The sequence below is a fragment of the Pseudorasbora parva genome, chromosome 9, assembly GCF_024679245.1.
Source record: "Pseudorasbora parva isolate DD20220531a chromosome 9, ASM2467924v1, whole genome shotgun sequence".
Taxonomy (NCBI): domain Eukaryota; kingdom Metazoa; phylum Chordata; class Actinopteri; order Cypriniformes; family Gobionidae; genus Pseudorasbora; species Pseudorasbora parva.
In genome coordinates this window covers 38,128,116-38,155,939 of record NC_090180.1, presented here as the reverse complement: position 1 = coordinate 38,155,939, position 27,824 = coordinate 38,128,116, and the positions used below count along the sequence as shown (strand labels likewise).

The following is a 27,824-nucleotide window of genomic DNA, read 5'->3' as shown; positions in this document are numbered from 1 at the left end:
AATTGCTGTGTGTATGGAGAGAGCACGGCCTACGAACTCCTTGCGAGACTTGAAGCTGGCCTATACAAACTCCTTATGAGACTTGAAGCTGGCCTATACAAACTCCTTATGAGACTTGAAGCTGGCCTATATGAACTCCTTGTGAGACTTTCATCAGCAGAGCTGGCTTCTGCTGATGAAACTGCAAACTATTTTTCAGTAAACCTGTCGAAAAATTCATAAAAAAATGAATTTTACATGCACCACTATTAAAAAGAAAACAAGAAGATAATTAAATTATTGTGGCATGAGTTTGGGGATGAGTCAAAAAAGATAAAGAGAACACCTGTGAATGAGGTCATTGGTGTAAAAAAAAAAAAAAAAAAAATGGATGAAGCGTTTGGGTTTGGTAGATGTTATGCAGGAATCTCAGCTTTGTTGTCTTGAACAATAATGTCTACTCAGGCTGAACTCTCTGACCTGAGAGGTGTATTTTGAAAGAGAGGAGACTTTCTACAAGACTGGATCACCTCACACATTCAGCGTAGGAACATGTTTAAGCAAATTATGCAATTATTAGTGAATGAGACCCAGACAGACTAGACAACTATTTTACATGCACACTGTCGCTATAAAAACAAACAACAACAAAAAAAAACACAGATAAAAAGGGACGTGACAACAACATAAATCGTCACCCCTCCTAGGAAAACGAAACTCAATTATTATCCCGCAGGGCTGAGGGTAGATGGACATGAAGTTTGGTTCGCGTTATGTGCACTTGATTGAGATGATTTCGATTGTCCGCACGTTTCCCTCAGAAATCTAAAGGTGGGTTCAAAAAAGTATTTTTTTTGTGTGTGTGTGTGGAAAATATGGGTGTTGTTTCGCTTCACGCTTTCCGCATAGGCTACAGGCTACGTCCGACGCGCGCTGTAGGCTACTTATTTTTTCATTAGCGCATTATACATTAATATTATAGTGTTCTTAAAGATATCACCGTCTTTAATTAGGCTACTTATTTGAACAAACGTAGGTTTAAGAGTCTTTTCATTCACCGAGGTTTAATTCAAAGCCAAAGTTCATCGATGTAGCAATATAGTGCAATATTTTCGTATTCTTGCATTGACCGTTGGGTGAGACGATGCCCTAAGTGTGACCATAATTTACAAGAAGGTCCTTTACAATATTCGTAATAAAATAAAAAATGCTCTTTTTTCCATTTTGTCGTAATGGACATAAGCATTTCCCCCTGACGTTTGACATCAAAGAGGGAGGATCATTAGCAGTAGGCTGAAAACATCTGCACCTGCTGCCTACTTGTAACATTTAAAAACATCACAATTAAAGAACAACCCTTACGTAAAAGTATCTTATACTTCAACTCATTTTATTAAGTATAAAATGTAAAAATGTGTTAAAGAGAGATCGAGAGACAGTAAGCGAGTGGTGATAGAGAGAAACCATTACAGAATAACACAGTGGATATTCAACAAGGTAAAATTAAAAATGTCCTTTTCAATACTGACCAAATACAAAACAGACTGTAGCGGGAACTTTTTTTTTTTTTTTTTTTTAATGGCTTTTATTTAGCTTTTATTGTGTTTTGGAACCAAACTCCTTACTTGTAAGTGTACTAATTCAATACTAGCCTACTTGTTCAAAAGTAACAGTGTATAAAAGTATACTTTTAAGCAATTATGTGTAACAATAGTAAACTTTGAATGCACAACTTTTACAGTTCTATACTGCAACTATACTACATGTTAATTATACTGAGTTTACTAGTCAAATACTTGTAGCACCTTCAGCTTTTAGTTTATGAAATTAGGCCTACACTGTTTTAATTTTCTTTGTACAAATCTAAACACATGAATGATTGTGCACCCATAAACTCTAAATGTGTGGAATGTGATGTGTGGAAAGATATGGGGACATTCTTAATGCTCAAAGAGATCAACTATTTATTTAAATGGCATATAAGAGCCCAAAAGCAGTCAAACTGGTCAAATTTCCTGGTGCCACCACAAAAATGTCTTTCATTACATGAGGGCGTATGATGGTACCGTTGGGAACGTTTAAAAAAAGTCAGCATTTCCTCTAGGCAACTGAAGCAATCACCTCATAATGAGGCAGGGCTGCCCAGCAACAGCCGCTGTGGTTTGATACCTGACCTCTGCCTGTGTACCAGAAGATAAACATGAAATTAATCTTTATGCATAAGTGCATCTTGTGTGTGTGTGTGTGTGTGTGTGTGTGTGTGTGTGTGTGTGTGTGTGTGTGTGTGTGTGTGTGTGTGTGTGTGTGTGTGTGTGTGTGTGTGTAATGCATTTGCGTAATATTTACAAAGGCAATTTGCATAGTTTTCATTACACAGACATTCTCATTACATATTGACCTACTACAATCCGTACATGATCTAAAGCTAAGCTTCAGGTTAAAGAGGTTTTTGGTTGACTAATCTTTCTTGACCCAAAACCTGTTCTCCAGTTCACATGGAGTTTGTACACCTTGTTTTTGTGGTTTTCACACATAGTTTAAAACTGGTTGCTAGGTGTTGTGAGCACATGTCATATAGGAAAATAAGTCTTTTGTTTTCTGTTCATGTTAAGCTCGACCTTGTATTGTACACCCGTGCTTTTCTTTCTCACATAACATCAAGAACAACTGCTCTGGCCAACAATCACATAAAGCTTGTCTTCCTACAATGTAATATTGGGTTACCACCAGTAAATTAAAATAAATAAATGTACATTAAGCAGAAATGTTCTACTCTATTCCTTAAAATGTGCATTTACACACAAAAATGTGATATGTGATTAGACCCCAGTTATAGGCACACATTTGTATATGAAGACTTATGCAAAAGCCTCTAAAAGCCACCTCTGTAAAAACAAGAGATGACAATACTGAGTGAATGCTGTCCGCATTTAATATATATTCATAAAATACTTTCACTTCAAACCCACTAATCCCTGCCTCAGCCATTTCTGAAGTATCAGCACTTAGGAAGAAACCTACGAGCCCGATCTCACGAAAATGCGTATAAATAATACGAGTGTGCAATGCCATGGAATGTATATGCCAAAATGAGTTTATATTGAAGACAATGGGACCTACACTCTAAAAAATGCTGGGTTAAAAACAACCCAAGTTGGGTTGAAAATGCACCAACCCAACAATTGAGTTGTTTTAACCCAATGGTTGAGTTGTTTTAACCCAGTGGTTGAGTGGTTTTAACCCAGTGGTTGGGTTAAATGTTGCTTAAGACAACCCAATTGCTGGGTAAAAACACCTCAACCATTGGGTAAAAACAACCCAATTGTTGGGTTGGTGCATTTTCAACCCAACTTGGGTTGTTTTTAACCCAGCATTTTTTAGAGTGTAGAATTTGCCACGACAATAGTACGAGTGTGCATTCTCGTGGAATGTATACACCAAAACTAATTTGGTACACGGTTTTTCGCGTGCATATACACACTTTATGGCTTATTATATGCACGAACCACCCCATCATACCTAAGAGCGTGTCATATATACACACCATAAACTGCGTAGCATATGCACGCCATAAACGGCGTAGCATATGCACGCCAAAACTAATTGTATTAAATTCCAACTAAAACTAATTCCACGAGATTGCACATTCGTACTATTGTCGTGACAAATTCTAGGTCCCATTGTCTTCAATATGTCAAAGAAAATCTCACTGAGTCTAAGTTCCAGGTCTCATGAAGGTCAACTTTATTATGAACAACAAAGTGAGAAGCCAGCTGAACACCCAACCATCTTATTCTCAGCTCACACTTTTATACAGTTCTCATGATTTCATTGCAGGTGCATTACTCCCCACGCTCTTTGCCACAGCTGCCCCATTCATAAACTTATCTAGCCTTCTTCGAAATGGTGGCCGACTGCCACTTGTTTTTCTTTCTCATCCAATAGGCATTATTCTATTTATCTTTCTTGATAGTCACCTCATAGTTTTTCCACAACTATATACAAACGGCATTTTCTTTTAAGGGGCCGCTGGCAAAGTTTCTACTGGTTCGACGTTAATTATGACCATGCTGACTTATCACCCGCATCCCACAAAACATCTAATCTTCTTTTGTTGGCCCTTCTTTTATTTATTTTTTTAATCTTTTTTTTGATGCACATTCCGAATCTACTAAAAATAAATGAATTTCGTCTAAACTATCGATACGCATTTTGCATCTGAAGTCTTCATATGTCAAATGAGAAATCCCTTTTTTTTTTTTTTTTTTTATGTGATCCAATAACTCAGCAGCTATCATCAGGTGGTTTTATCAAAAGGTTATTTAACAAAATGTTAAAACAAGTACAATTTGTTTAAATACATTTTTTCCCTTCTTATTAAGTATACTTAAGTATATTTTTAAGTAGCAGTAAGCATACTAATATCAATGTACTAGGAGTAGGCCTATAATTTGTACTCAATACTACTTGGGACTACACAACTAGTTTTAAGTAAACTTATAGGAATTCTGATAGTTTAGTCAAATTCTTGTAGCACATTTCTTAGTTTACACTCTTTAAACTAGTAGTTTTATATGTATACAGTACTTGCAATTTAAATTTAAGTGAACAACATTAAGTAAAGTTTTCTATTTCTGTATTTATTTTTGCACTTTAAGTATACTACTATATTCCTATCTATTTTCCTATTTTGTCTCATTTTTAAGATAAAATTAATATAGTTAAAAAAGCTATTTGCTATAAATTTGACAGTTACTAGCAATACCATTTTAAGAATCAACATCTGAATTAAAGAATCCTTTTTATAAAACATGAGATACTGCATACAATATGAGCAAAACGTCATGCGGAAAGTCATAATTCATCCTTTATGCTTTTGTGTAGCTGTTCAAAGGTCTACATATAGTAGTAATGCAATTCTGTTTTCAATGGGGGTTTTATGCTCTTTTGAATTGTATTTGCATTCACTTATGCAAACAAGTAATCTGATGAGCTGTGCTCTTCTCTTTCCTCCCCTTAGGTTGAATTTACAGCCGTGTTTGAAGTTGTGGGTGCCAGCTGAAGGTGCTCATGCCAAGCTTTATGTGTGTTATGGCTTGAATCTGTAAAAATGTCTACGGCAAAGGCTGGAGATGCTCAGCTGCAGGAGTTCATGCAGATGTATGAGCTGAGAGCTGCTTGTAATGTCTGCACTCATAAACACTCTCGCATTTCCTACGCCATCATTGCAACGCCTCACCGTTGCCCTCACAATCTACTGCTTGTCAGATCAAAGGTCAGAGGTCGCAGGTGGAGCCCTGTGCTGTCTCGGCCTGCTTATCCACGACCTAATCGATATGAAGTGTGTTGGTATTTCAAGGAGGATGTGGGGTGCTGTGTGCATCATGACCGTTGCACCTTTGCCAGTAGTCCAGAAGAAGCTGCGGTGTGGAACTTGCAAAAACACACAAACCTTGACAACAAGACTCTAATCCATCTGATCACTCAAAGAGAATCACAGGCTAAACAGAGCAAGCAGGGAGATGGTCACTCGAGCTCTCATGAGCTTTCCTCATACCCGGAGAAACTTCTGGAAGAGTACAGATGCAGCAGCAATGAGATTCTTATCGTGAGTACCAATGAAATCCTGCACAACTCTGTTCATGTAACTTTAATGTTTTAAAGATATGATATTATTACTAAAAACGACACAAATTTTGCACATATTTTTCCTCTATTTTACAATCTATACAACTCAATGCACGATTTTCAAACTTGTCAGATCAGTGCACTTTTCACACTGCATGACTATCTGGGGTAGCATTCAGTGACTGTTGTGTTCACACTGCATGATGGATTGGAGACAGGGTTTAACACTGCATGACTTTACAATAGGAAGAATCGCAGACAGATATTCAGAGATTAAGCATGTCAAGTATCTTGCAGGGTTCAGCGACTTGTCGATTATCTCAGATTTAGTTTTGTCGCTCTCGTGAACGAGCATTGCTATGCCTATGATTTCAGGCATTTGCCTGCGATTTCGTGAAACCTGTCATGAAAATCGGGTCTAAAATCATGCTCGGCATAAGTCTAGAGCTTTTGGGAATTCGAAATTTGACAATTACACAGAAAATCTGTATTATGTAGTGTATCGTGGGCACAGACTCCAATTTTTTATTCTGTCCATTCGAAGGATATCTTTCACATGTATGTCTGTTGCCACTTTCATCCCTCATTAGATTCATCCTGTCAAGCTGTTTTTAATTAATTATCATCTGTGTCACCTGTCCCCCTTGTCATGCCTATCATCAGTGTGTGTATCTAAGTCCTCTATTTTACTCTGTCTTTGGCCGTTGACGTCTGTAGACCCTTTTTATACCTGTCTCCATACATGGCTTCTTATAAGTCTATGTATACCAGTGTGTGAGTATTCTATGAAAGAGTTGTCTATTAAAGTCCTGCTCCAAGCTCTTGTTCATCTTCGTGAGTTATCACTGGTGTGTGACAATATCAAACATGTTCAATGTTTTGAGCTGATTTTAGAACACATATTGTTTTCATTTGTCATGCGTTTTCATTTGTTTCCTAGCAATAAGGTGCATGTTTCTTCATAAATTTGTGGCCAGACTTGAAAATCTGGTAGTGTGTGGTCCTCAGTTGTTTAGTATATGATGCTCAGTTTTTCTTTGAGACCATTTACAAAGTCTGCTAGTGTATGATGAACTTTTTAAAAGTTGTGTATGTGTATTCCTCCTTTAGTTGCTACATATGTTTTTGTTCTTGAAATGATTATAAAAAAATCTGAGTCAAATATAAGAGCATATAGAGCATATATTTATATTAAGTTTTAAGTTAATAGTATTTTTTTTTAAATTAGAGGTGCATTATGTAACATTTTTGCTGCAAAATATCCAAAAACCACTAGGCCAGTGTTTTGTTAAGTTGAGTACTTACTTAATATACCAAATGTTTCCAACTATTTATAAATCGTGAGAAAATTGCTATTTTAACCAATAAACCGGACGTGTGATGGAGTCTTCTGTCAATTGTGTCCTATCTGCGTTACCCTCAGTTTCCGATTTTATTTTGCAGAAATGCTTTACTCTTACTGCAGCGTTCAAGCATCGAGCGAATGCACAGAGTAATGTCATAACATCATAACATATGATAAACAGAGCTGTGTTACCTCATACTCATGACCGGAAATGGCGACTGTGGCATAATAAAAGTCCTGCTGCTTGTGAGGCATGTCGCTTTCATCTCAACAATCGCTCCAACGGCCTTGCTTAGCTCCACAACACTCGGTCCTGCTCTACTTCATACTACAGTAACGTAAATAATCGGATCCATGAACATGATTTCGGCCCAAGTCCTATCCCGATTCTTTTCCACTGGCTATGAGATGGAGACTACATGTCCCAAGATTCTGCGTTCAAACTTGGCGTCATCAAACTACACCTTTGTTTTGTAGTTTTCTAACTAGACCTCTAGCGGACGGAAAAGTTACATAGTGCACCTCTTACTTAGACTGGGTAAACCTGTTTAAGATCTGCCGGTGATTTGATTTCGCCCGATAACTCTGGAAACCCGTACATTAATTTCTACTGCTTCTGTTACACTTTTGCGCGAACCAATCACAGACTGACTTATCCTCCTGGCACACTATGGGCAGGTTTAACACGATGACAGATAGAGAAACGATGGGTCGTTGCCCGTTGATCACGCCTCTTGTGGTCTGATTGGTTAAAGGACTATCCAATTGCGTACAGAGTTATTCCAATAAGTCGTTGATTACGTCTCTCGTGCAGTGGTAAATACAGAGCAGACTCCCCAGACTAATGTTCAAATTTAAATTGAGCTTGGTCTTGATAGCCAGAAAACCATTAAAAGTAACAAAATCCCCCCCAAAAATTATACAACTTACAAGTGTGTGTATTTTGCAGATCTCTGAGCAGGTGGACGACGTGTGTGTTACACACGATGAGAATCTCTGTTTAGACTGTTTACAAGAAGATGAAATCAGATGGAAATTCACAATCACCACTGAGGTCAGAAATACATACTAACTGCATCATCTTGCATTCATCCTTATTACGCACTAGTTATTGATAACCTCCTTGTTTGTCTTGTGTGTGTGCATGTGTGTTTGTGTAGAGGTCCTTGGCTCATGTGGCTCTACTGAAAGTGGAAAATGGTGCTGTTTTCTCTTTGAGTGACAGTTTACAGAATACCTGCCCCCCAGTCACACACACTGCAGGCCACCACCTTCGCTCCTCTGACTCCACCTACCAGCTGAGTGTGTCTTTCCTGTCCTTCCGCCCTGGTGTGTACGAGCAGTGGTTGGTTTTTGACTTCGACATGCGACCGGTTCTGCTCCGGAAACTGAAGGTGAGAGTCGGTCAGCAGTTCCATATCCAGCCAGATGAGGCAGAAGAGAGTGATTGCGCTGAGATACTTTCGGATGAGCGCTGGAACAGAGGAAACAGGGTTATCGTGCCTTTCTCTGCCAGAAAGGAGGATGACGAGCAGTTGCTTAGTAAATACAAACCACCCCAGATGAATCTACAGTTCAATCCCCATGAAGATCACAGTTCCCCACTTCACCGAGACAACTACAGAGAGAGAGCTCATCACTTTCTGTTCAGAGAGGAAATTGCAGTGGAGAATCTCATTAGCAGGTACTAAAAGTTTATAGAAATAGTACACCACTTGAAATTAATGCTATGGTGTACATTTAGAGTTTAGAGTTCAGTTAGATCCGATCATGCCAAGGCTATTTATCACATTTACTATCTTGCACAATGTAAAAATGGTGGATATCAAAGATAGCTGACATGATATAGGCCTACTCTCGGAAATTTGTCCTGAATTTTGCTATAGCAATTACGGCTAATTCTTTAATAATTATTGGCTGCTGACACATTATGTTTTGGCTATCCCTATCCCTATCCATGTACTATGTACTTGTTTTTAAAAGTAAATTCAAGCCAATAGCTGTTCTCATGATAGTATGAAATGTGGGCAAAAGTTGCCATAAAGTTAACCAATCTTGGTCACACTTTACAATACGGGTGCACTAATATGCATTAATTGATGCTTAACTAATGCACAGATGATCATGAGTTAATGTATTACTAATGGTGAACTAACCCATTTATTAATTATTACTGCATCAGCAACTAATGAAGATTCTACATGATTAATAGATTAAGTAAATAATGTAAATGAATGTGTTAATTACCACAACGGGTCAAAGCCAAGCATTTCAACTTCTGCTTTAATTAATCATTAGCTAATGATTTATAAAGGTATCATTATGTTATGACTTTACTTGTTGGGGCACATGACTATTAACTAATTCAAAATTAGTTCAAAACCCATAACCACGATGACATATTACTTAATCAGTTAGTTAATAGTCATGTGCCCCAACAAGTAAAGTCATAACATAATGATACCTTTATAAATCATTAGCTAATGATTAATTAAAGCAGACAACTGAAGGTTGAAATGCATGGCTTTGACCCGTTGTGGTAATTAACATGTTAATTTAAATGATTCATTAATATAATATGTTATTAAGGAATTAATACATTATGACATATTTAACTAATAACAATTTAATGATTAGTTCATCTATTAATCATGTGGAATCTTCATTAGTTGCTGATGCAGTAATCATTAATAAATGGGTTAGTTCACCATTAGTAATACATTAACTCATGATTATCTGTGCATTAGTTAAGAATGAATTAATGCATATTAGAGCACCCCTATTGTAAAGTGTGACCAATCTTTATGTAATACATAGATAAAATGCATGGAGAAGAGGATAAACAGGTTTGGGTTTGGGTTCACGCTGAACAGGTGGATTCTATTATAATGATTGGTTCTTTAGTTCTAAGGCAAGTCATATCCTAATATGGTAATAGGGATCCAATATATAATTGTAAACAGTATTAAGCGCAAGTCCAAGAACCTTTTGTTGATGTCCACACCGTCATTTATTTATCTAATGTCAAAATATCAGTCACACCCAGACATATTTGCCTAGCAGATAAGTTTCTCTCTCCATAGATATAGATTCTTATGGTCTGCATACATATGTCACAGACTTTGGCTTAGTGAGGGTCTAATAGCCACATTGTTTTACCTTAAGAAATGAGTCAGAGATTTTACTTGTTGAATAGAATTTCTACTACGAAAATAGTGCATTTTAATGTCACTTGTTTCTCATCACATGCCTCTAACTCTGGAATTTGAACTCATTCTGGGATCAGAGGCATTCCATGTTATCATAGCACGTGATGGCTTTGAGTCTAATAGTACTTGGCAGGTATAATCACTGAATTAAATATAAACATAACTAAAAGCAAACTGAATCCAAAGATTAAAGGCATTCTTTTCTAACAAGTTAATCGCGGTTTGATTGAATGGATGAAACATGGGCAGGGCAGTTTCAAAAATCAGCAAGCACTGTTCTTATTAATAGCTAAGACATGTAGTAGTAAAAGATGAAATAATGGCTGAAAGGAAAGGTTGATGAATGGGTTGGTATTAAGGTTCAAAAAGTTGGAATGTATTATGAATACTCTCATAGGAACAGTCAAACACTGTGTGACTGATCTAGACAGGACACGGGTTACTGTCTGTTAAACAATTATGTGGCACACATATTGGGTGTGTAGCAACTATTATTACCAAAACTATTTATAAATTGATGTCTATAGCTTGCCATATTACTGTTAAGCAAAAAAGTATAATTTGTCATAGTCAGCTACTCTGACTGCATTGGAAAACCCAGATCCATAAGAATTATATTCTCATCACATACATTGAACAACATCCCCCGTATGAACACCATCACTTTGGAATAAAGGTCTCTCCTTTAACCTGCTGCACAGTAATAACAGCAATTGAATATGCTTTAATCAAGACCAGGAGGATCTCAGAACAATTTCAGAGACTATTAAATGTTTAAATGTGTAGTTTTGTGCATGCTAATTTTTATTAATTCCTGGTTCACAGGCACTTCATTCTATAATGATCTTCTTTTATTTTGCACATATGCCTACATGAGCCTTGCCAATTTTTTCACAAATATATTCATACATTAGGGAAGTACAATGACATGTGGAAGACTTTAGATTTATATTTTCTTTACTTTATACAGTTTTCATAGCACAAATTATATCAAACGTCGAAAATGGCTAGGACGCAAAGGCAGCTTTTGACCACATTGTCATTAGTGTGCACCGTGTTGAAAAGCTTTAAATAATGAACCTTTTTACGATACAGTTGAGGGGAATGCCTCGCTCAGTGCTTCGCAAATCTTAATTTTAGCATTTTGAGTTTTGGTTTTAAATTTCAGAACTAAGAAAGCTATTTGCACTTGTTTATATTAAGATTACCTTTGCCATATATTCACAAGTGTTTTCTTTTTTTCCCTCAAACTTGCAGATTAAATGTTAGTGGGAGCGTGTTTCTCTCTGACCAGTTGAGTGATGGCATATCACGATTTTTCACTGCTCCAGGAAAGCTCTTTGCCACTCTAAAGGTGTCTTGCTCGCTTACACCAGACTCTCCTGAAGGGCTGATGCTTAAACGAGAGGTGCAGATGGCTTTGGTGAATTGCATACCAGCTAAACCCAGTGTGTCTGTAAATCCCAGAAACCAAACTTATGAGGCATTGGTGCTCAAACAGGCTGCCGGCGAGGGTCATATCGGCCTTCAACTGTCTGCACAGTGTGTGTCTGAGCTACAGCTGAGGAAGGAAACCAGGTGTGAAATGGAGGTTCAGTTTCAGCTGAACAGACTGTCATTTTGTCAGATGCACCAGGCGATTGACCACCTACCAGACTTGCACAATGTTCTACCTGACCTCAGTAATTGTTGTGTCCCGGTGAACATAACCAAACAGTCTGAATTGAACAACAAGCAGCAAATCGCCTTGAACTTCATCCTTGGCAAGTGCGAGGGCAGCAAATTGGCGGCCCCCCTGCTGATATATGGGCCATTTGGCACCGGGAAGACACTCTGTCTCGCATCAGCAGCCAAACAGCTGGCATTTCGTTCTCAAAACAAAGTGCTCATTTGTACATATACTAACAGGTAAGTTACACTACCGAGGGATCAGGATCATGCTTCTACCAAAAGTGTTTTTTGTTTTGCGACTTATTGAGACTTAACAGTTTGTAATTTGAACTTGTTTTTCAAATAAATGGTTAATTTACATACTTTCATTATGTGAGAAATACATTTAAAAGTTATATTACATATAAAAAATGTATAGTTTAGTGGCCAATATATAAAAATATGACCACAAAATTGACCAATCAAAACTCATTATTCAGAGGAATGGTGTAATAAAGTTACTTGTGCATCCAACTGTCCAAAAATGCAATATTACCAATTGTTATTACCAATTATTTGAAACAAGAACAAGAGCAGATGGTAAGTTAATCTATATTTAGATGCCTTGCAATACTTATAAATAATATAAAAGCTCCAGTCCATTTAAGAAATTTAATTTTGAGTTTTGTTCCTTATAGCTCTGCAGATTTATATGTCAGAGAGCACTTCCATTCATACATTACAAATGGACACCCAAACCTCAAACTGCTCAGGATAAAGGCAAACAAGCGTGGTGCCTCCATCACGAAAACTGATGACATCACTCTGAAATACTGTCTCTGCTCTCCAAATAGACAATCATTCATTCTCCCAGCACGCTCTGACCTTGAGTCACACCGCATCATTATAACCACCACATCAATGGCACGGCATCTCCGTGAGTTGAAGCTTCCTGAAGGTTTCTTCAGTCATATTCTGATTGATGAAGCATCTCAGATGCTGGAGTCTGAAGCGCTCATGGCTCTGGGTTTAGCAGACAAACACACTCGAGTGGTTTTAGCAGGGGACCACATGCAGATGGCTCCAAAACTTTTCTCTGTAACCGATGACAAACGATCAGAACACACCCTGCTCAATCGTCTCTTCCACTACTACCAGGATGACAGCAGCAACATTGCCAAGAAAAGCAGAGTCATCTTTAATGAGAACTACCGTTCCACCACAGAAATAGTGGACTTTGTATCCACTTACTTCTATGTGAGTGATGGCATTAAGGCCATAGGGAATGTCGCACCCCACCCGAGGCTACACCCTCTGATCTTTCAGCATGTCAGAGGAGAATGCCGTCTGAATTCCACCTCTATGTCCTGGTTCAATCTGGCTGAGGTCAACAGTGTGGTACACATGGTGGAAGGGCTTCTGACTGACTGGCCAATGGAATGGGGTCATAGAGAGCCACAGCAGATCTGTGTTCTTAGTGAAGGCCGGCAGGTAATTTTTTATGTGATAAAAAACATTTATCGCTGACTTATTACAAATGTGACATTCCTAAAACTTATTTACACTATATACCATGTAAGTACTGCATGGTGACCTGATCTATGTATGATAATAGTTAAATATAATCTTTTAATATAATTCTAGCTTTAGGAATGAGAACTGTTAAATGATAATGTAGTATAGTGATATACTCTTTCCAAAATCAGTGTTTAACTTTTTTTTTTTTAAAGTGATAGTTCACTTTAAAAATGTAAATTCTGTCATCCTTTACTCACCCTCAAGTTGTTTCAAACCTGTATGCATTTCTTTATTCAGCTGAACACAAGGGAAGATATTTTGAAGAATGTCAGTAACCAAACAGTTAACTGGAGCCATTGACTTCCATAGTAGGAAAAAAAAATACTATGGAAGTCAATGGCTCCAGTTAACTGTTTGGTTACTGACATTCTTCAAAATATCTTCCCTTGTGTTCAGCTGAAGAAAGAAAATCATACAGGTTTGAAACAACTTGAGGGTGAATAAAGGATGACAGAATTTTCATTTTAAAGTGAACTATCCCTTTAAGTTGCCAGCCATGGCCAGCATGTGATCATTTTCAAATTTTTTTTATGGCCCCCCAGAATATTTTGTTGTATAAATAGCTGAACATACACTATGTCAAAAGATCAGATAAAACATTTTTTTATTCTTGCTGAATGCATTTTTATTAACATTTGAATGTGGGCAAGTTGCATAAAAAAATAAAAATAAAAATAAAAAAAAACTATATTTTGAGCAAAAAGCTGAGAAAAACTACATCCAGATCAGACACAGAACGATGATCAAAACATAGATGGAGTAGTCTGGGGCCATCAACACCCCCAAAGCTAACAGTTCTATAGCTCATCTTTGGTAGACATTTCATTCAGTAAAATTAAGCTGTTTTGATTTATGTGTTGTTTAATGTTGATTATCACATTATTTTACATATTTTTCCGGTAACATATGCAATAGCTAGTTTCTGCTTCTTTGCCTGTGTTTTGATCAGGAAAGCCAGAAAATACATTCAATGGTGGGCAAGTGTGAGCTCATAAATTACGGAAATTTGTTTGTCAATGGCAGGAAACAAATTAAAGGCTTAAATTCCATTACCATCACAAATAGTGATACTAAAGTCACAAACATGCAATCCACAAATCTTTCTCTTTTCGATTCTTCAGGTTGAGGTCATCAGAGTTCAACTACGTCAGAAAGGAGTTTATGGAGTGTCTGTTCAGAATTTAGCAAATGTTCAAGGTACTGGAGGGTTCAGAACACCATTGTCTACTGGAGCTCAGGGAACTTGTGGGATTCATCAAGAAAAAAATCTCAGTTACATTTTATTTCAGTCACAATTTGTGTGAATATGCTTTATCCATTTTAACATTATTTTTTATTATTTTTTAAAAATTACAACATACCTATTAAAATTCTGTGTCCTTAGGGAAGCAGTTCAGGGTCATCATCATTACAACAGTTCAGACAAGAGACAGACTTCTTCAATCAGAGTCAAGCCACCCAGAGTTTTTTGATGACATTCGAGCACTAAACACTGCCTTGACCAGAGCCCAATCACTGGTGGTTGTAGTTGGAGATGCTGGTGCTCTTTGTTGTTTTGGAAAGTGTTCAAAAATCTGGAGGTGCTACATAGAACGTTGCATCAACAAGGGCAGCGCTATACCAGATAATTTTACCAGAGATGTCCTACAACAGGAAGTATTGGAAATTTCAAAATTTCAGAAGACAGAAAAGGTTGACATTTCTAAGAGTGATGTACCTCCCCAGGCCGAAACTGATACTATACTGAAAGAGATGGAAGATTATGAAAGTGATGTACAGGACTCAGATGAAGAGATTGAACAAAAGAGGCCTTTATTCTCTTCCTCTGAAAAGGAAAACCTCTTGGAGTTGGTCAGGAATCAGCCTGCTATCTACAGGCATGGGGAATTAGTGATGGAAGGACACCAGTCAGGTTATATAATACCTTACGACAACCCATATGAGCACATTCATATTGAAGGGAGGAAAAACCTTGGCATGTCTTTCCCTGGTGATGAAGTTGTGGTTGAGACAAGACAACATCTTAATGGGAGAGTTCAAGTTGTACAAACAGACAACCAACATCCTCTGAATTTGTTTGTTTTTTAGAGGCTGAAAATTACCAAAGACGAACACAAAACACTGACAAATATTTGGTGCCAAAAATGATGATACCCCTTAACCACAACACCACCAAAATACGTGTCTTGGTGAAGAAAGAGACTCGCAATTGTATTCCAGTATTCAAGTTTGTCAATGGCAATTGGACAATAATAAAGAATGTTGATCTGGATGAACAAAAAAAACAGAACAGTGTTTTTGTTGTTCAGATTTTAGGCTGGAAAGAACACTGTTCCTTTCCGTTAGGCAGAGTTACAAACGTTCTTGAAATTGGGACATCTTTAGAGGAGGGACTTGAGATTTTAAAATTGGAGTTCAAACTAATGTCTCCTCTAATGCATGAGGATGCATTTTCAGAGATGAAAACTGATGGAATTGATGACAAGAAAAGAAGAGATTTCAGAGGTTTACAAACCTTCACAGTTGATCCACCCATGGCTCAAGACTTGGATGATGCCATTAGTGTTAACGATCTGGGAAACTGCTATGAAATAGGGGTTCATATAGCAGATGTGGCTTGTTTCGTGTCTAAGGACAGTTCACTTGATCGCTTTGCAAAAGAAATGGGAGCAACTTTTTATGACCAAGGAAATGACCCTACATTCATGTTCCCAAAACCTCTTTCCACTACTGTCTGGAGTCTTCTCCCAGGTAAGGATCGTAAAGCCATTTCATTAATTGTCAAAGTGGAAAAGCAATCAGGCAATATTACAAAAAGGACCTTTGAGCTCTCTATGGTCAATTCTAAAAAGAAGCTGACCTACAAGGAGGCTGAGGATATAATAAGTCAGTGTGATGGTGAGCAGAGATTTGATACTTTACCTGACTGTGTCAGGGTGGCTTACCATTTTGCCAAAAGCCAACGCAAAGCACGACTTAAAGAAGACTGGACCTATGCCCAACCTGATAAACACCGGAAGCCTGGAGAGAGAGAAGCACATCTAATGATTGAAGAGTTAAACATTATGTTTAGCCATGAAGTGTCAAAATTTCTGACAGAGAACACCAACACTAAACTCTGCACTCCTCTGAGGTGTCAGGCTCCTCCTACGGCAGACCAATTAGAGAACATCAGTGATCAACATATGGAACTCATTCCTTTCTCCTCACACCTGACATTTCATGTCGACAGAAATCGATTGAACCTGAATAACAAAATCACCTTCACTGTTTATTCTCTAGGGTCTAGAGATGACCATCTTAACAATAATCCCAACCCTGGTGCTAATCACAACCCTTTATCAAGCCACTTACGAGATGCCATCTCTGTCAGTGACTCTGAATGTCATTTTGAAATTGGAGTTCACAAAGCAGATTATTTTAGCTATGTGTCTAGGGACAATATTCAGGACTTGGGTGCACAACCAGACATGTGGAGTCTGATGCCAGGCAAAATTCGTCGTGCAATCTCTTTAATTCTGAAAGTGGAAAAGACAAATGGCAAACTAGTAGAGCAAAGGTTGGTGCTTTCCTGTATAAAATCAAACAGGGCATTGTCCTACAGCGAGACAGACAGCATCATTAACCAGCCAGATGAAAATGAGATGAAGCTTGATTCTCTAGAAGGCTGCATCCTTGTGGCTTGTCGTTTTGCACTTAATCACAGGAGACAAAGACTCGCTGGACAAGTGGACTGTTCCAATCCTGCTGATCTTGGATCACCAGTAGACAGCAAGTGCAGGTTAATGATGGTGGAGCTGAAGTTGATGTTTGAAAGAGCTACTGATCAGCTGATTGAACAAGACACCCCTTCTCCGAACACCTTTAGCTGTCCAGTGACAGCTTCGCCTGAACTGGTGAGGAGACTGAAGAAAGACAAGGTGGAATGGGAGTCCCTACAAGCACTGGATAATCTTCTGGATTCAAACAATGTGCAGAGCAATGGCAGTTTCATCCTTCTGACATCTGTCTGGAAAAAGATTGAATCAGCAGCTTTGACATGTGACTTTTACAAAATGGCTGATCTCATTTGTACAGATGACATTCATCCAGAGTTGATTCCTGCAGTTGTTCAGTTAAAGGCCAGTATGAAAAAAGCTTTCTTCATTCGTTCTCGCTCAAGCAAAGAAGCTTTACTTGGGCACTATTCGTTGAATCTGGACTCATACACACATGCATCCTCACCCATTCGACGGTACATAGATGTGGTTCTTCAGAGACTCATGCATGCAGTTCTGAGCAATCGACCTGTTGAGTATTCACAGACAGACATTGATTTGTTGTGTGAAAAGTGTATAAGAGGAGAAAAGAGGGCACAGGAGTATGAGAGTAAAGTGGAGTCACTTCGCCTGGCAGTCAATCTACAAACACAAAGCACATACAAAGTGGCTTTTGTCACTGTTGTTCGACGTGACTGCGAAAGTTTTAAATTGTCATTTCCGTTTGATAAAGGGACTTTCCCAGACAGACTTCCTGTTAAGTACAGAAATTTACAGCTCGAGGATCAACCAGTATTTAACAAAAAAGAAGTGACACTGACTTGGAAAAAGCGGATATATTCCCTGAGCATGACCCAGAGCCAACTGCAGAACTTGAGATTCTGTTCAGAGATACAGCAAAGCACCTGGCACGCCCTAGTTGAGGCAGTGAGAGATGAACAATGGGAAGAGGCGAAGTCCCTCATATTAGAAGCAGATGTGAGAGATCACAGAGAAACCAGCGAGGTGGAGCATACATCTCGATTGGATCCTGATAACACTTTTAAGTCAGAAGATGATCATTACACAGACTTCACACTCTATCTGAAAGTTGGAGACACTGTTCAGGTCCAGCTGACCTCAGAAAGGGACAGGGGCTACTGGGCGCCGACTGTACAGTTATTGTGTGTGAGTTCAAGCTTTGAGATCTGTGTGGAACACACTGACAATCCTATAAAGTGCTTTTCCAAACTTGCAAACCGCCCATCCAAAGGTAATTATAAGGATGTAAAGGAGTATGTGGAGATATGGAAGCCCCTCTGTGAAATGGAGTCTGCTGCGACTGCTGTGGATGACAGTGATTGTGTTTTGATAGAAGAGGTGAAAATAAATTGGATGACATCCTTTGATAATTCCACACTCTCTGGAAATTTCTCACTGCCTCTAGAATGTGTCAAAAAATGGGCAATTGAATTTGACCTGGCCAAGTGTTTTCTCTGTATCCGAAAGAGAGTTTCGAAACAGACCCAAGCAGATCAGTCAGAGCTGGATCCAGAATACTTTACTTGGGTGGCCCATGGTGTGACAACGCAGTGTTTAGATTCTCCAGAGAACAGTATGAATAAGTCCAAATTTATTTACTTTAGCATAAAATATGCATCCATGAACATCCCCAAATTCAAGCGGGATGCCACATTTACAGTGGAGATGATCCCGAAACTTATTCCAGACATGTAAGCATAAACAACAGACTCATTATACATTACATCACAACCTTATTATATTTTAAAACACTACAACTAATACCATTATTCCACAAGACACTGCATTACACTAGTCTCATTGCATTGTAATGTGACCATACAAATATATTGGTTCAATCCATAGAGGCAAAGTCATGACAACCACTTGCAATGATGTGTGATTTTTTTTCTGCTTGATTTATCCAGACGTAAGGAAAGTGCAGTGAATAATTTACCAGGAGCTAATGATCTCGTCAAGAACATTGCACTAAGACACCGGATTGGGAAAGAAAGTATGTTATAAATTAATATTATGTTTTTTTTTATTACACAAAATTGAGAAACTATGCAGTCAAAATGGTTATGTACTGTATATATTTGGGAAAAAAAGTTATTATAAAAGTAAAACTGTATTAAATAAACGTTGAAAAAAGTTATTGAAACATGAAACAACAATTAAAACTAAAAGAAATGCAGAGCATATTTGTTTTCATTTTGATTCTATAAGAAATGCTTAAATTTGATATTTGCTTTTTGTTTAGTTATTTTCATTTATTTATAATATACATAGGGTGTTCTCTTAGTGTCTTGTTTAATGTTCTGATTTCTTTTTAATTCTTTATTTATCACCGTTTTAGTCATTATGTGACCCTAAAATTATATATTTATACTAGAGTTTAATGATGCGTACTTTGGTTCATTGGTTTTTAAGACATGTTTGGCTGTATCAATCCACAGGCTCCGAGCCAGGTGTATGCCTAAATGTGCTTAAGAGAGAGGAACCACCAGCAGGTCTGCCTCAACTAAATGAAAGCCAGTTTAGAGCTTTGGAACGAGCTCTAAATAGCAAATTCACCCTCATTCAAGGGCCTCCAGGTTACACATTCTGAGCATATACAGATTTTAGTTCAGACTTAAAGGCTAATTTACACTGCACAGACAGATGCTGTCCAACGGCAACAGACACGTTTGTCGGGTTTTGTCGGATGAGTGTGTTAGCCCAGTATGCTGGTGTTAATCGCCACTTTCTTGTTTTTGAACGTTCAATCACAATTTGCCGGGTCATGGATGTCTGAGAAGTTACATGTAATTTGGTGATTGTCTACGTTGATTGGCATCTGCCAGTGCAGTGTTAATTGGCATTAAATCAAGTTTATCACAATCACAGGAATTGTACCTTTTTTCCTCAATGTTTCTTAATGGAACTGAAAAGAGTCTGTTGTATGTTTGTCCTTTATAGGAACTGGGAAAACAGTTGTAGGAGCGTATATAGTGTACTGGTTCTCGAAGCTGAACTCTAAGAATCCTTGGGAGTTGAAGGAGCTGAAAGACAGAGAGAAAAGAGAGGTCATTCTTTACTGTGGACCCTCAAACAAGTCTGTGGATGTAGTTGCAGGTATATCGATTTTTGTGTTCTTGGAAAGTATTGTATGTACAAGTATTTGTGTGAAGAAGAAACAAATGTATTTATGAGCTGTATTTATGTTGTGTGTACAGAATACTTGCTCAAGTTTGGAGAGAAGCTGAAGCTATTACGTGTGTACAGCAGACAGATGGAGATGCAGGAGTATCCCTACCCCGGTAGCAACATCCAGTTATCACACAAATCACTGCGCCAAGAGCAGTCTAAATCTGAGCTCAGGTACTGCCCATGAACCTAAAATTTTCTTAACATTTTGTCACTCTTCATAATGCTATTGCTAAAAAAAAATCATATATAATTTTAACATTACAATACTACAACTCATCACATCCCTGTGTCTAGGAACATAACACTTCATCATAGAATTCGAGACAACTCTCAGAACCCTTTTTCCCAAGCAATCAAGGACTTTGATAAAAGAATCGCTCGTCAGCCCCTTTCACTGACGGATGAGGACGTAGAAGAGTATGTAGAAGTTTCTGTTGTATTAATGCTGTTTGCTTTCATTTGAAAACGCTGAATCATCATAAACAACTTAAATACCTTTGGCTTAAAGTGGAAATTAAGCAATCAGTCAAGTTGAATATTCATCCAAATATAACAGGACACTCCAGCGTTTACACTCGGACATCTTTAAGAGAACGCATTGCCACCTCCCATCATAGTGTGCTAAATGAACACACTAGGGATGTCACAATACTCAATATAATATTGAACCGTTTGGTACGGCATTCACAGTTCAATACGCTCTGGTGAATTGCGTTTTTTCCGGTTTTGCATTTAATTCATTATTTCCATTTCCCTCCGTTTGAAATATTCCTCTCAGTTTATTTCCACTCTTTCTGAGTGTGATTGTGAGTCTACGCACTGATTTGAGCAAATATCCAATCATATGCACTAAAGTTAGGGGATGTTAGCCACATTTTAAAGCCTTGCCGGTTAAACATTTCATTCGCGTGCATGCTTAACCGGCAAGGCACGGACTGTTCAATGATTGCACTGTTTTGCATTGAGCGTGCGCACTAAACGTCTGTCAAACACACTTGATTACTGGACAGTCTTACTGCGCTAATACTGTCAAATACATACAAGTTTAAAATATAAACACAGTCGGTTGTATCTAAAGTGAAAGTAAAATGGCGTGCTTCTATATGAGATGTGAGCAGGTCTTCAATTGACAGCAGCAGCCTAGTGAACCGCATGTCCTTAACGGGACAGTTCACCTCTAAAATGATGTTAATTAAAAAAAAAAAGAGACCTTTAATACAGTATCTTTTAATAAATGTTGTATATTGAAGACTAGGTAGTTTTATTTTAAGCCTAAATTTATTCATTCGATTTCATACTAAAATGCTACTGTACATCTCTGAGCTGCCACTGTAAATCTTTAATATATTTATTTTATATTCTACAATATACTGGGAATGTGTACAAAGGTTTTTTAGGTAAAGTTTTAAGTTTAAGTAAGGGTTTTCAAGTCTTTTAAGTAAAATAAAGAAAGAGTATTGCAAATTAAACCATAACCTTTTTCTGTTCCTCTCACCTAAGAATAGAATAGCAAGAAAAAAACGAACCGAACCAAAAAACGTGGTTAAAAACCGAGGTATGTATTAAACCTTGGACTACCTGTATTGTTGCTGTAGTGAGCAGGCATGGTGATGCAGGAGTGAGCATGCAATACATCAGAGGGATCAGATCATACGAGCAATAGATCAGCCTTCTGACAGCAGATGATCAGATCATACGAGCAATAGATCAGCCTTCTGTGGGCATCAGCGTACACCATCCACACTTACACCACGTAGTGTTTCCGACCCGTTCTTCACTCCAAACTGGCGGGATCACGAATTCCAACCGTAATGGTGGACCCCTATCAGCTCAAATGTATAAGCGATTTGACTTCTTGGCCCTTGCTCCAAAAGCTATAACAAAACATCCTTTTTTGTTTGTTATATATATATTTTTTTATTAAATTGGAAATCAGTTTACTAAATAATGCAAACTTGACTGACTGATTCATTTTTCACTTTAATTCAGATCGCCATCATCATCTAAATCTACCTAAAACACATCTCTGCATCTATGAGCGTGTCTACAAGTGTGATTATGTTTGAATGCATGTCTGCATAACACTACATCGTGTGTATCCTCAGATATAAGAAGCTGCTAAATTCTGCACGTTTGTATGAACTGGAAAGGCATGATATTATTCTATGCACCTGCACGGCTGCGGCATCTCCCAACCTCACCAAGACACTCAGTGCACGACAGATCCTCATCGATGAGTGCGCCATGGCAACAGAACCCCAGACGCTTGTCCCATTGGTCAGCTTCAAACCTGAGAAGGTCAGAGTGACTCTTGACCCATCCAGAACAAACAATTCTGTCAAGAAGAACAATATAAAAAGGACATAAATTGTACAGAAATGTAAAGCAAAACTTGCTGTAAAGCACTAACACATAACCTAGACTTCTAAATAACAAAGAGCCTACACGGCATAAATAATTAAAGCACTAAAACTAGGTTTTGGAAGAAAGCTCAATTTAAGACACACTCTTTATAGCACACTAAGAGGAAGCTGGACACAAAAAACTCATTACACAGCATTGAAATCCATGGTGATTATATACATAGGAAATACATAGGAAAGAAAAGTAGAATACATAAAATAAAAGTGTAATACAGCTTTACCCCCCCCCCCCAGTACATTAGAATGTGTCCTATTAATTTTATATTTTTCTAAGCAAAAAATAATGACAATCATACATTTTTACCAAGATTTACAGAAGACATCCACTAAAATGTCATTCAGTGTAACAACCATTTATACAGTAAACCAAAAAGTCTTGTCAGGCATATTTAAAATGACAATAATTTGATGACATTAAAGACTAATTAATTGTAATTTTTAAATCATACTATACTTTGCAACTATCCTCCAAACCACTAGATTTTACCTGTTTGTCAGCAAGAAGTGAAATAAGTGAAAATGATTTAAAATATATAACAAATTAGTATAACCATTAAATATATTTTAATAAGTACAGGTCAGAATAAGTATATTGTTTAATTTTTACATTAATATATCTGTTAGGCTGAATGATCAGGGTTTGTTATTTTGAATGATATTTTGCCAAAAAGTGAGAATCTTGTCATTGTTTTCATATTTGCAATGTTTTTAGTATTAGTCTGTATCATTAAATTAGTTTGAATAATATTCCTGAGTAAATGATTCAGCAGATGTTAAAAAAAATTATAAGTTTTTTATTCTGCTATTCTGATGCTTCTTGCCATGCTTGCTTAGCTTGCCACTTTTTGCCCCCCAAATTTCTGCTTGCAGCTATATTTATGAATACTTTCAGTTTGCCAACATAAATTACATTATCAGGATGGGTATTTGAGGTGGAGAATCCCCTCAAAGGCCTCTCTTGAACGTGTGACATAGTGAGGGGGGACTCTCTGTTCAGAAACATTGGTAAGATATTAAAAGTTGCCATCCTCAATACCATTCTCGTTTCCTTGCCAAAGACCCATTCACATCAAGTACAATAAATATAACAATAATGATATAGTTCTAAAAACTGTTCTAAATAGAAAAGAAGCAAAGTCCACATAATGACAACAGCACACTGGCAGAAAAACAATATTGCTGAATGTTTTATGATAAAAAAATTGACAGCCAGTCAGAATCCATATTTAAATCCAGTATTTAAAGCAGCAGACAACAAACCTGCAGCACATGCTTGGAATAAACAGCGTTATTGTTCGTTGGATGCCAATATAGTTATCGTTATGATCGTCTTTATAGTAATCGTTCTTGGTGTGAAAGGGCCTTAAGAAGGCTACATTGTGTCTGCATTTACTTTTCAGCTTTTTGGCTTTTTACAGTGCCTATAAACTTTCTCTGTTCGTGGCCATCTAAAATAAATCAATAATACTAATTAAACAATACAAAAACACATTAAAATGGCAAAATGTATAAAGTTAGCTGTCAGTGCTAAACATTTATGCTAATTTATCTGTAATGTACAAAAAAATGCTAAAACTGTTATGTACTGTATACAGTGATACTGTCATTCGGTGTAATTTTCAGGATTTGCATTACACTAAATCACAATTTTTTTTTCTTTGAATGGCAACATTATTTCAGCTTATATTGCAAGCTATAAACTGGCCACATCAAACAGTGAGCTTGAATACTAAAGTTATTCACAGTTATTTGTTCTTTTACACTGAATGACCTCTAACAAACTGCATGTTTGGGACAAAAAGTCTTCAGGTTATTTCAATCCTTCAGTAATTCAATAATACACATTCCTTTTTACACCACATACACCACATTTAACACAGCCAACACTTTCCAAAATGCCAAGAAAACAATTTTTTTAACTTGGAAATGTATATGTTTAATTTAAGACTTAACGGTGAAATCAAAGTCCAAACCATTATGCGGAATGACAAGTTTATCCTTAGGAACATTATTTCACCCAAATTTTTATGTATATAGTACATTTCATATTATGCAGACACCAAAATGGTGATCTCTCGTCTTTGACCCTAAGCATTTAAAGACAAAATAAATTGAAATTCAAGGAAAAAAAGTATATTACAAAAGATTTGTAGCTGTCTGAGTATTTTTAATAATATAATTTAATAACCAAAATGGATAAAATGTGACAGCAAATAGTGACTGTTTTCTGAGTCTGTTTTCTCCATGAAAATCTATAAGATTTTTAACCATGGCTAACTAGCATAAGCAAAGCTAAACAGGAGACCATCTTCTTGCTACATTACTCTGACTGTACAGTTTCATTTACAACCTTCTGTCTCATATACTCATCTTGCAGGTTGTGCTGTTGGGCGATCACAAGCAGTTGCGTCCAATCGTGAAGAATGAGCATGTGCGGAGACTGGGCATGACACGCTCTCTGTTTGAACGTTACATGGACAGAGCATTAATGCTTGACACCCAGTACAGAATGGTAAACTTTCGTGCTTCACACACTGTATGCGCTTACACACATACATTTATTACTGTTTATTACATTTATTACTCTTTTTTTAGCATGTAGAAATCTGCAAATTTCCTTCAGAAGCATACTACCATGGGATGCTGAAAACTGTTGTGCCTGAACGAATCAGCATGCTACATGCTCAGACCGAAACAGAAAGACAAAAAAGCAAACACATTCTGTTTGGAGATATACGTGGAAAAGAGATTAGTTTGGTTGTATCAACTGCACGGGGAAATGAGAATTCAAAAGCCAACCTCGCAGAGGTTAAGAAAGCTGTAAGTAAAAGATAACATGCACACAAACAAAAAAAAAGCCTCCATTTACACCCAATTATGTGTAAACTCTACAAAGAATCCACTGCTCAACTCACCTTATAAGTACAATTTTTAATTTAATATGGCACTTTTATTGAAAAAAGTACCGATTCCTGTTCTACACACCACATATGCCCTAATGTTATATTAAATTAAGATATTTTATTTAAGCCTGTATTGCTTCTCCTATTACCCAGTAATTTGTCCACTGATCACATTCTGAGGACTTAATTTAGTCTATAAATTGTCACCCACATAATGCCAAGTTCTGGTGCTAATGAGCTTGCACCTACACAAATCAAGCCTAGATGTGTTTTTACACAGGTTGAGATTTGTAGTCAGCTGGTATCAGTGGGCCGTGTGATGCAGGAGGACATTGCCATTCTGTCACCATATAACGCACAGGTGGCCCAGATCAGAGAAAGACTGTCCAATGACACCAAACTGAAGAAAATCACTGTCACCACCATTACAAAGAGCCAGGGTGATTGTATTTTTTGTTTCCTTTACTTAATAATAAAGATACATGTTAGTTTAATAGGTTAAAGAGATATTCACCCAAAAATGAAAATGTGATATTTATCTGCATACCCCCAGGGCATCCTAGATGTAGGTGTGTTTGTTTCTTCAGCAGAACACAAATGAAGATTTTTAACTCCAACTGTTGCTCGTATAATGCATGTCAATGGGGTCTAATTCGGGTGAACTATCCCTTTAATGCTGTTGAATAGTTTCGAATGATCAAATGTTTGGGACTGTCACTTTACAATAGAGTCTCATTTGTTAACATTAGTTAAATAAATATACATTTGTTACAGTATTTAATAATCTTTGTTAATGTTATTTAATAAAAAATACAGTCGTTCATGTTAGTTCACAGTGAATTATACAACTTTTGATTTTAATAACGTATTAGTAATTGTTGAAATGAACATTAACTGAGATTAATAATTGTTGTAGAGGTATTGTTGAGTCTTAGTTAATGTGAAATATTTAACTAATAAAACTTTATTGTAAAGTGCTAATGTTGTCCCCTTTTCTAAATTCCCTGCGTTATAATGATGTGACTGCAGGTAGTGAGTGGCGGTATGTGATTCTGTCGATGGTTCGCTCCTGCCCTAGCGATGAGATTGAATATCTGCCTTCAAGGGAATGGCTCTCCAAGCAAATCGGCTTTGTAGGTGATGAAAACCAAATGAATGTTGGCATCACAAGAGCACAGGATGGGCTATGCATTTTAGGTAAGCCATTGCATCTAGGAATTATTTTAAAAATTTTTATTTTTAACAAATTACTAAATACATATCCCAATGTTCTGAATCACCATGTTTTATACAAAAGAATATCATTTTTCATATTTACCATTCTAGGATACTAATATTTTTGTAATTTTGTGCTGTAGGCAATCAGGAGGTACTGAACTGCAGCCCAGCGTGGAAGAAACTACTGACACATTATTCAAGTTGCGGTTGTGTAGTTTCTGAAGACCAGATAACAGTACACAGAGTACGTTAAATCAGATTTTAAATTAAGATGGATTGATCTTGAATCATTTTACAATCAGTGTAAATACTTATTTTTTTAAGATTATATTTTTAATTATACATTCCAAATCCAATTCTTCTATCATTCCAAACCTTTTTAAAATGGTTTTGATTCTAACTACCAAATTTGAAAAATATAGCCATTCTTGATATTTTCTATTTATCTAAAACTGTGGAAGCTTAAGAAGAAATTACATATATTTTACTACATATAACTATACAAACTCTTGTTTATTGATTGTGTAAAAAAAAAAAAAAAAGAAAAAAAAAAAGATTTGTACTTTGAAACCATTTCCACAAAGACTTGCAGTGTGTAATGCTTGATCTACTGAGCCATCATTGCTCTTAATAGTTTGTGTTGTCTTTAACTCAATATTAGTTAAACAATTCTTAAACAGTGCAAATAATTTTTTTATCTTTTTGTAATTCAGTCCTATTACGGTAGCAATTGTTGTAAAAGTAAGTGTACCAACTATTTTTATAAGTACGCTAATATATCACATTCACTTTGACTTGTACATGGATTTTGGCTGTATATAAATTAACAGTTTGTATTTTGTACATCTATGAGTAGAAAAGTTATCGAACATTACATAAACACTGATATAAAAGTGCTGTGATGGGTACCTTAAAAAAAATCGAATTTACTAACATAGGGT

The 27,824-nt window shown here is 37.0% G+C and overlaps 1 protein-coding gene and 1 long non-coding RNA gene across 2 annotated transcripts in view; one reads left to right on the top strand and one right to left on the bottom strand.

Annotated features, from left to right (window-relative positions):
- The first annotated feature begins 696 nt into the window (after window positions 1-696).
- helz2b (helicase with zinc finger 2b) lies at window positions 697-27,560 on the top strand. The gene is given in 20 exon segments (XM_067452488.1): window positions 697-810; window positions 5,000-5,587; window positions 7,902-8,006; window positions 8,113-8,636; window positions 11,419-12,069; window positions 12,510-13,302; window positions 14,511-14,586; window positions 14,774-15,424; window positions 15,427-18,859; window positions 19,076-19,161; window positions 19,607-19,744; window positions 20,109-20,264; window positions 20,366-20,510; window positions 20,634-20,756; window positions 22,445-22,637; window positions 25,140-25,274; window positions 25,358-25,582; window positions 25,946-26,105; window positions 26,695-26,862; window positions 27,024-27,560. Coding segments are annotated over 19 exon segments (8,373 nt in total). The 5' UTR covers window positions 697-810; window positions 5,000-5,089; the 3' UTR covers window positions 27,137-27,560.
- Window positions 2,031-27,824, bottom strand: part of LOC137089052 (uncharacterized) — a 28,686-nt gene continuing 2,892 nt past the window's right edge. The window contains exons 4-6 of the long non-coding RNA XR_010907634.1: window positions 22,511-22,674; window positions 8,248-8,426; window positions 2,031-2,159 (exon numbers count right to left, since the gene is read on the bottom strand). This is a non-coding gene — a long non-coding RNA (uncharacterized lncRNA). The remainder of the gene's footprint in view (window positions 2,160-8,247; window positions 8,427-22,510; window positions 22,675-27,824) is intronic.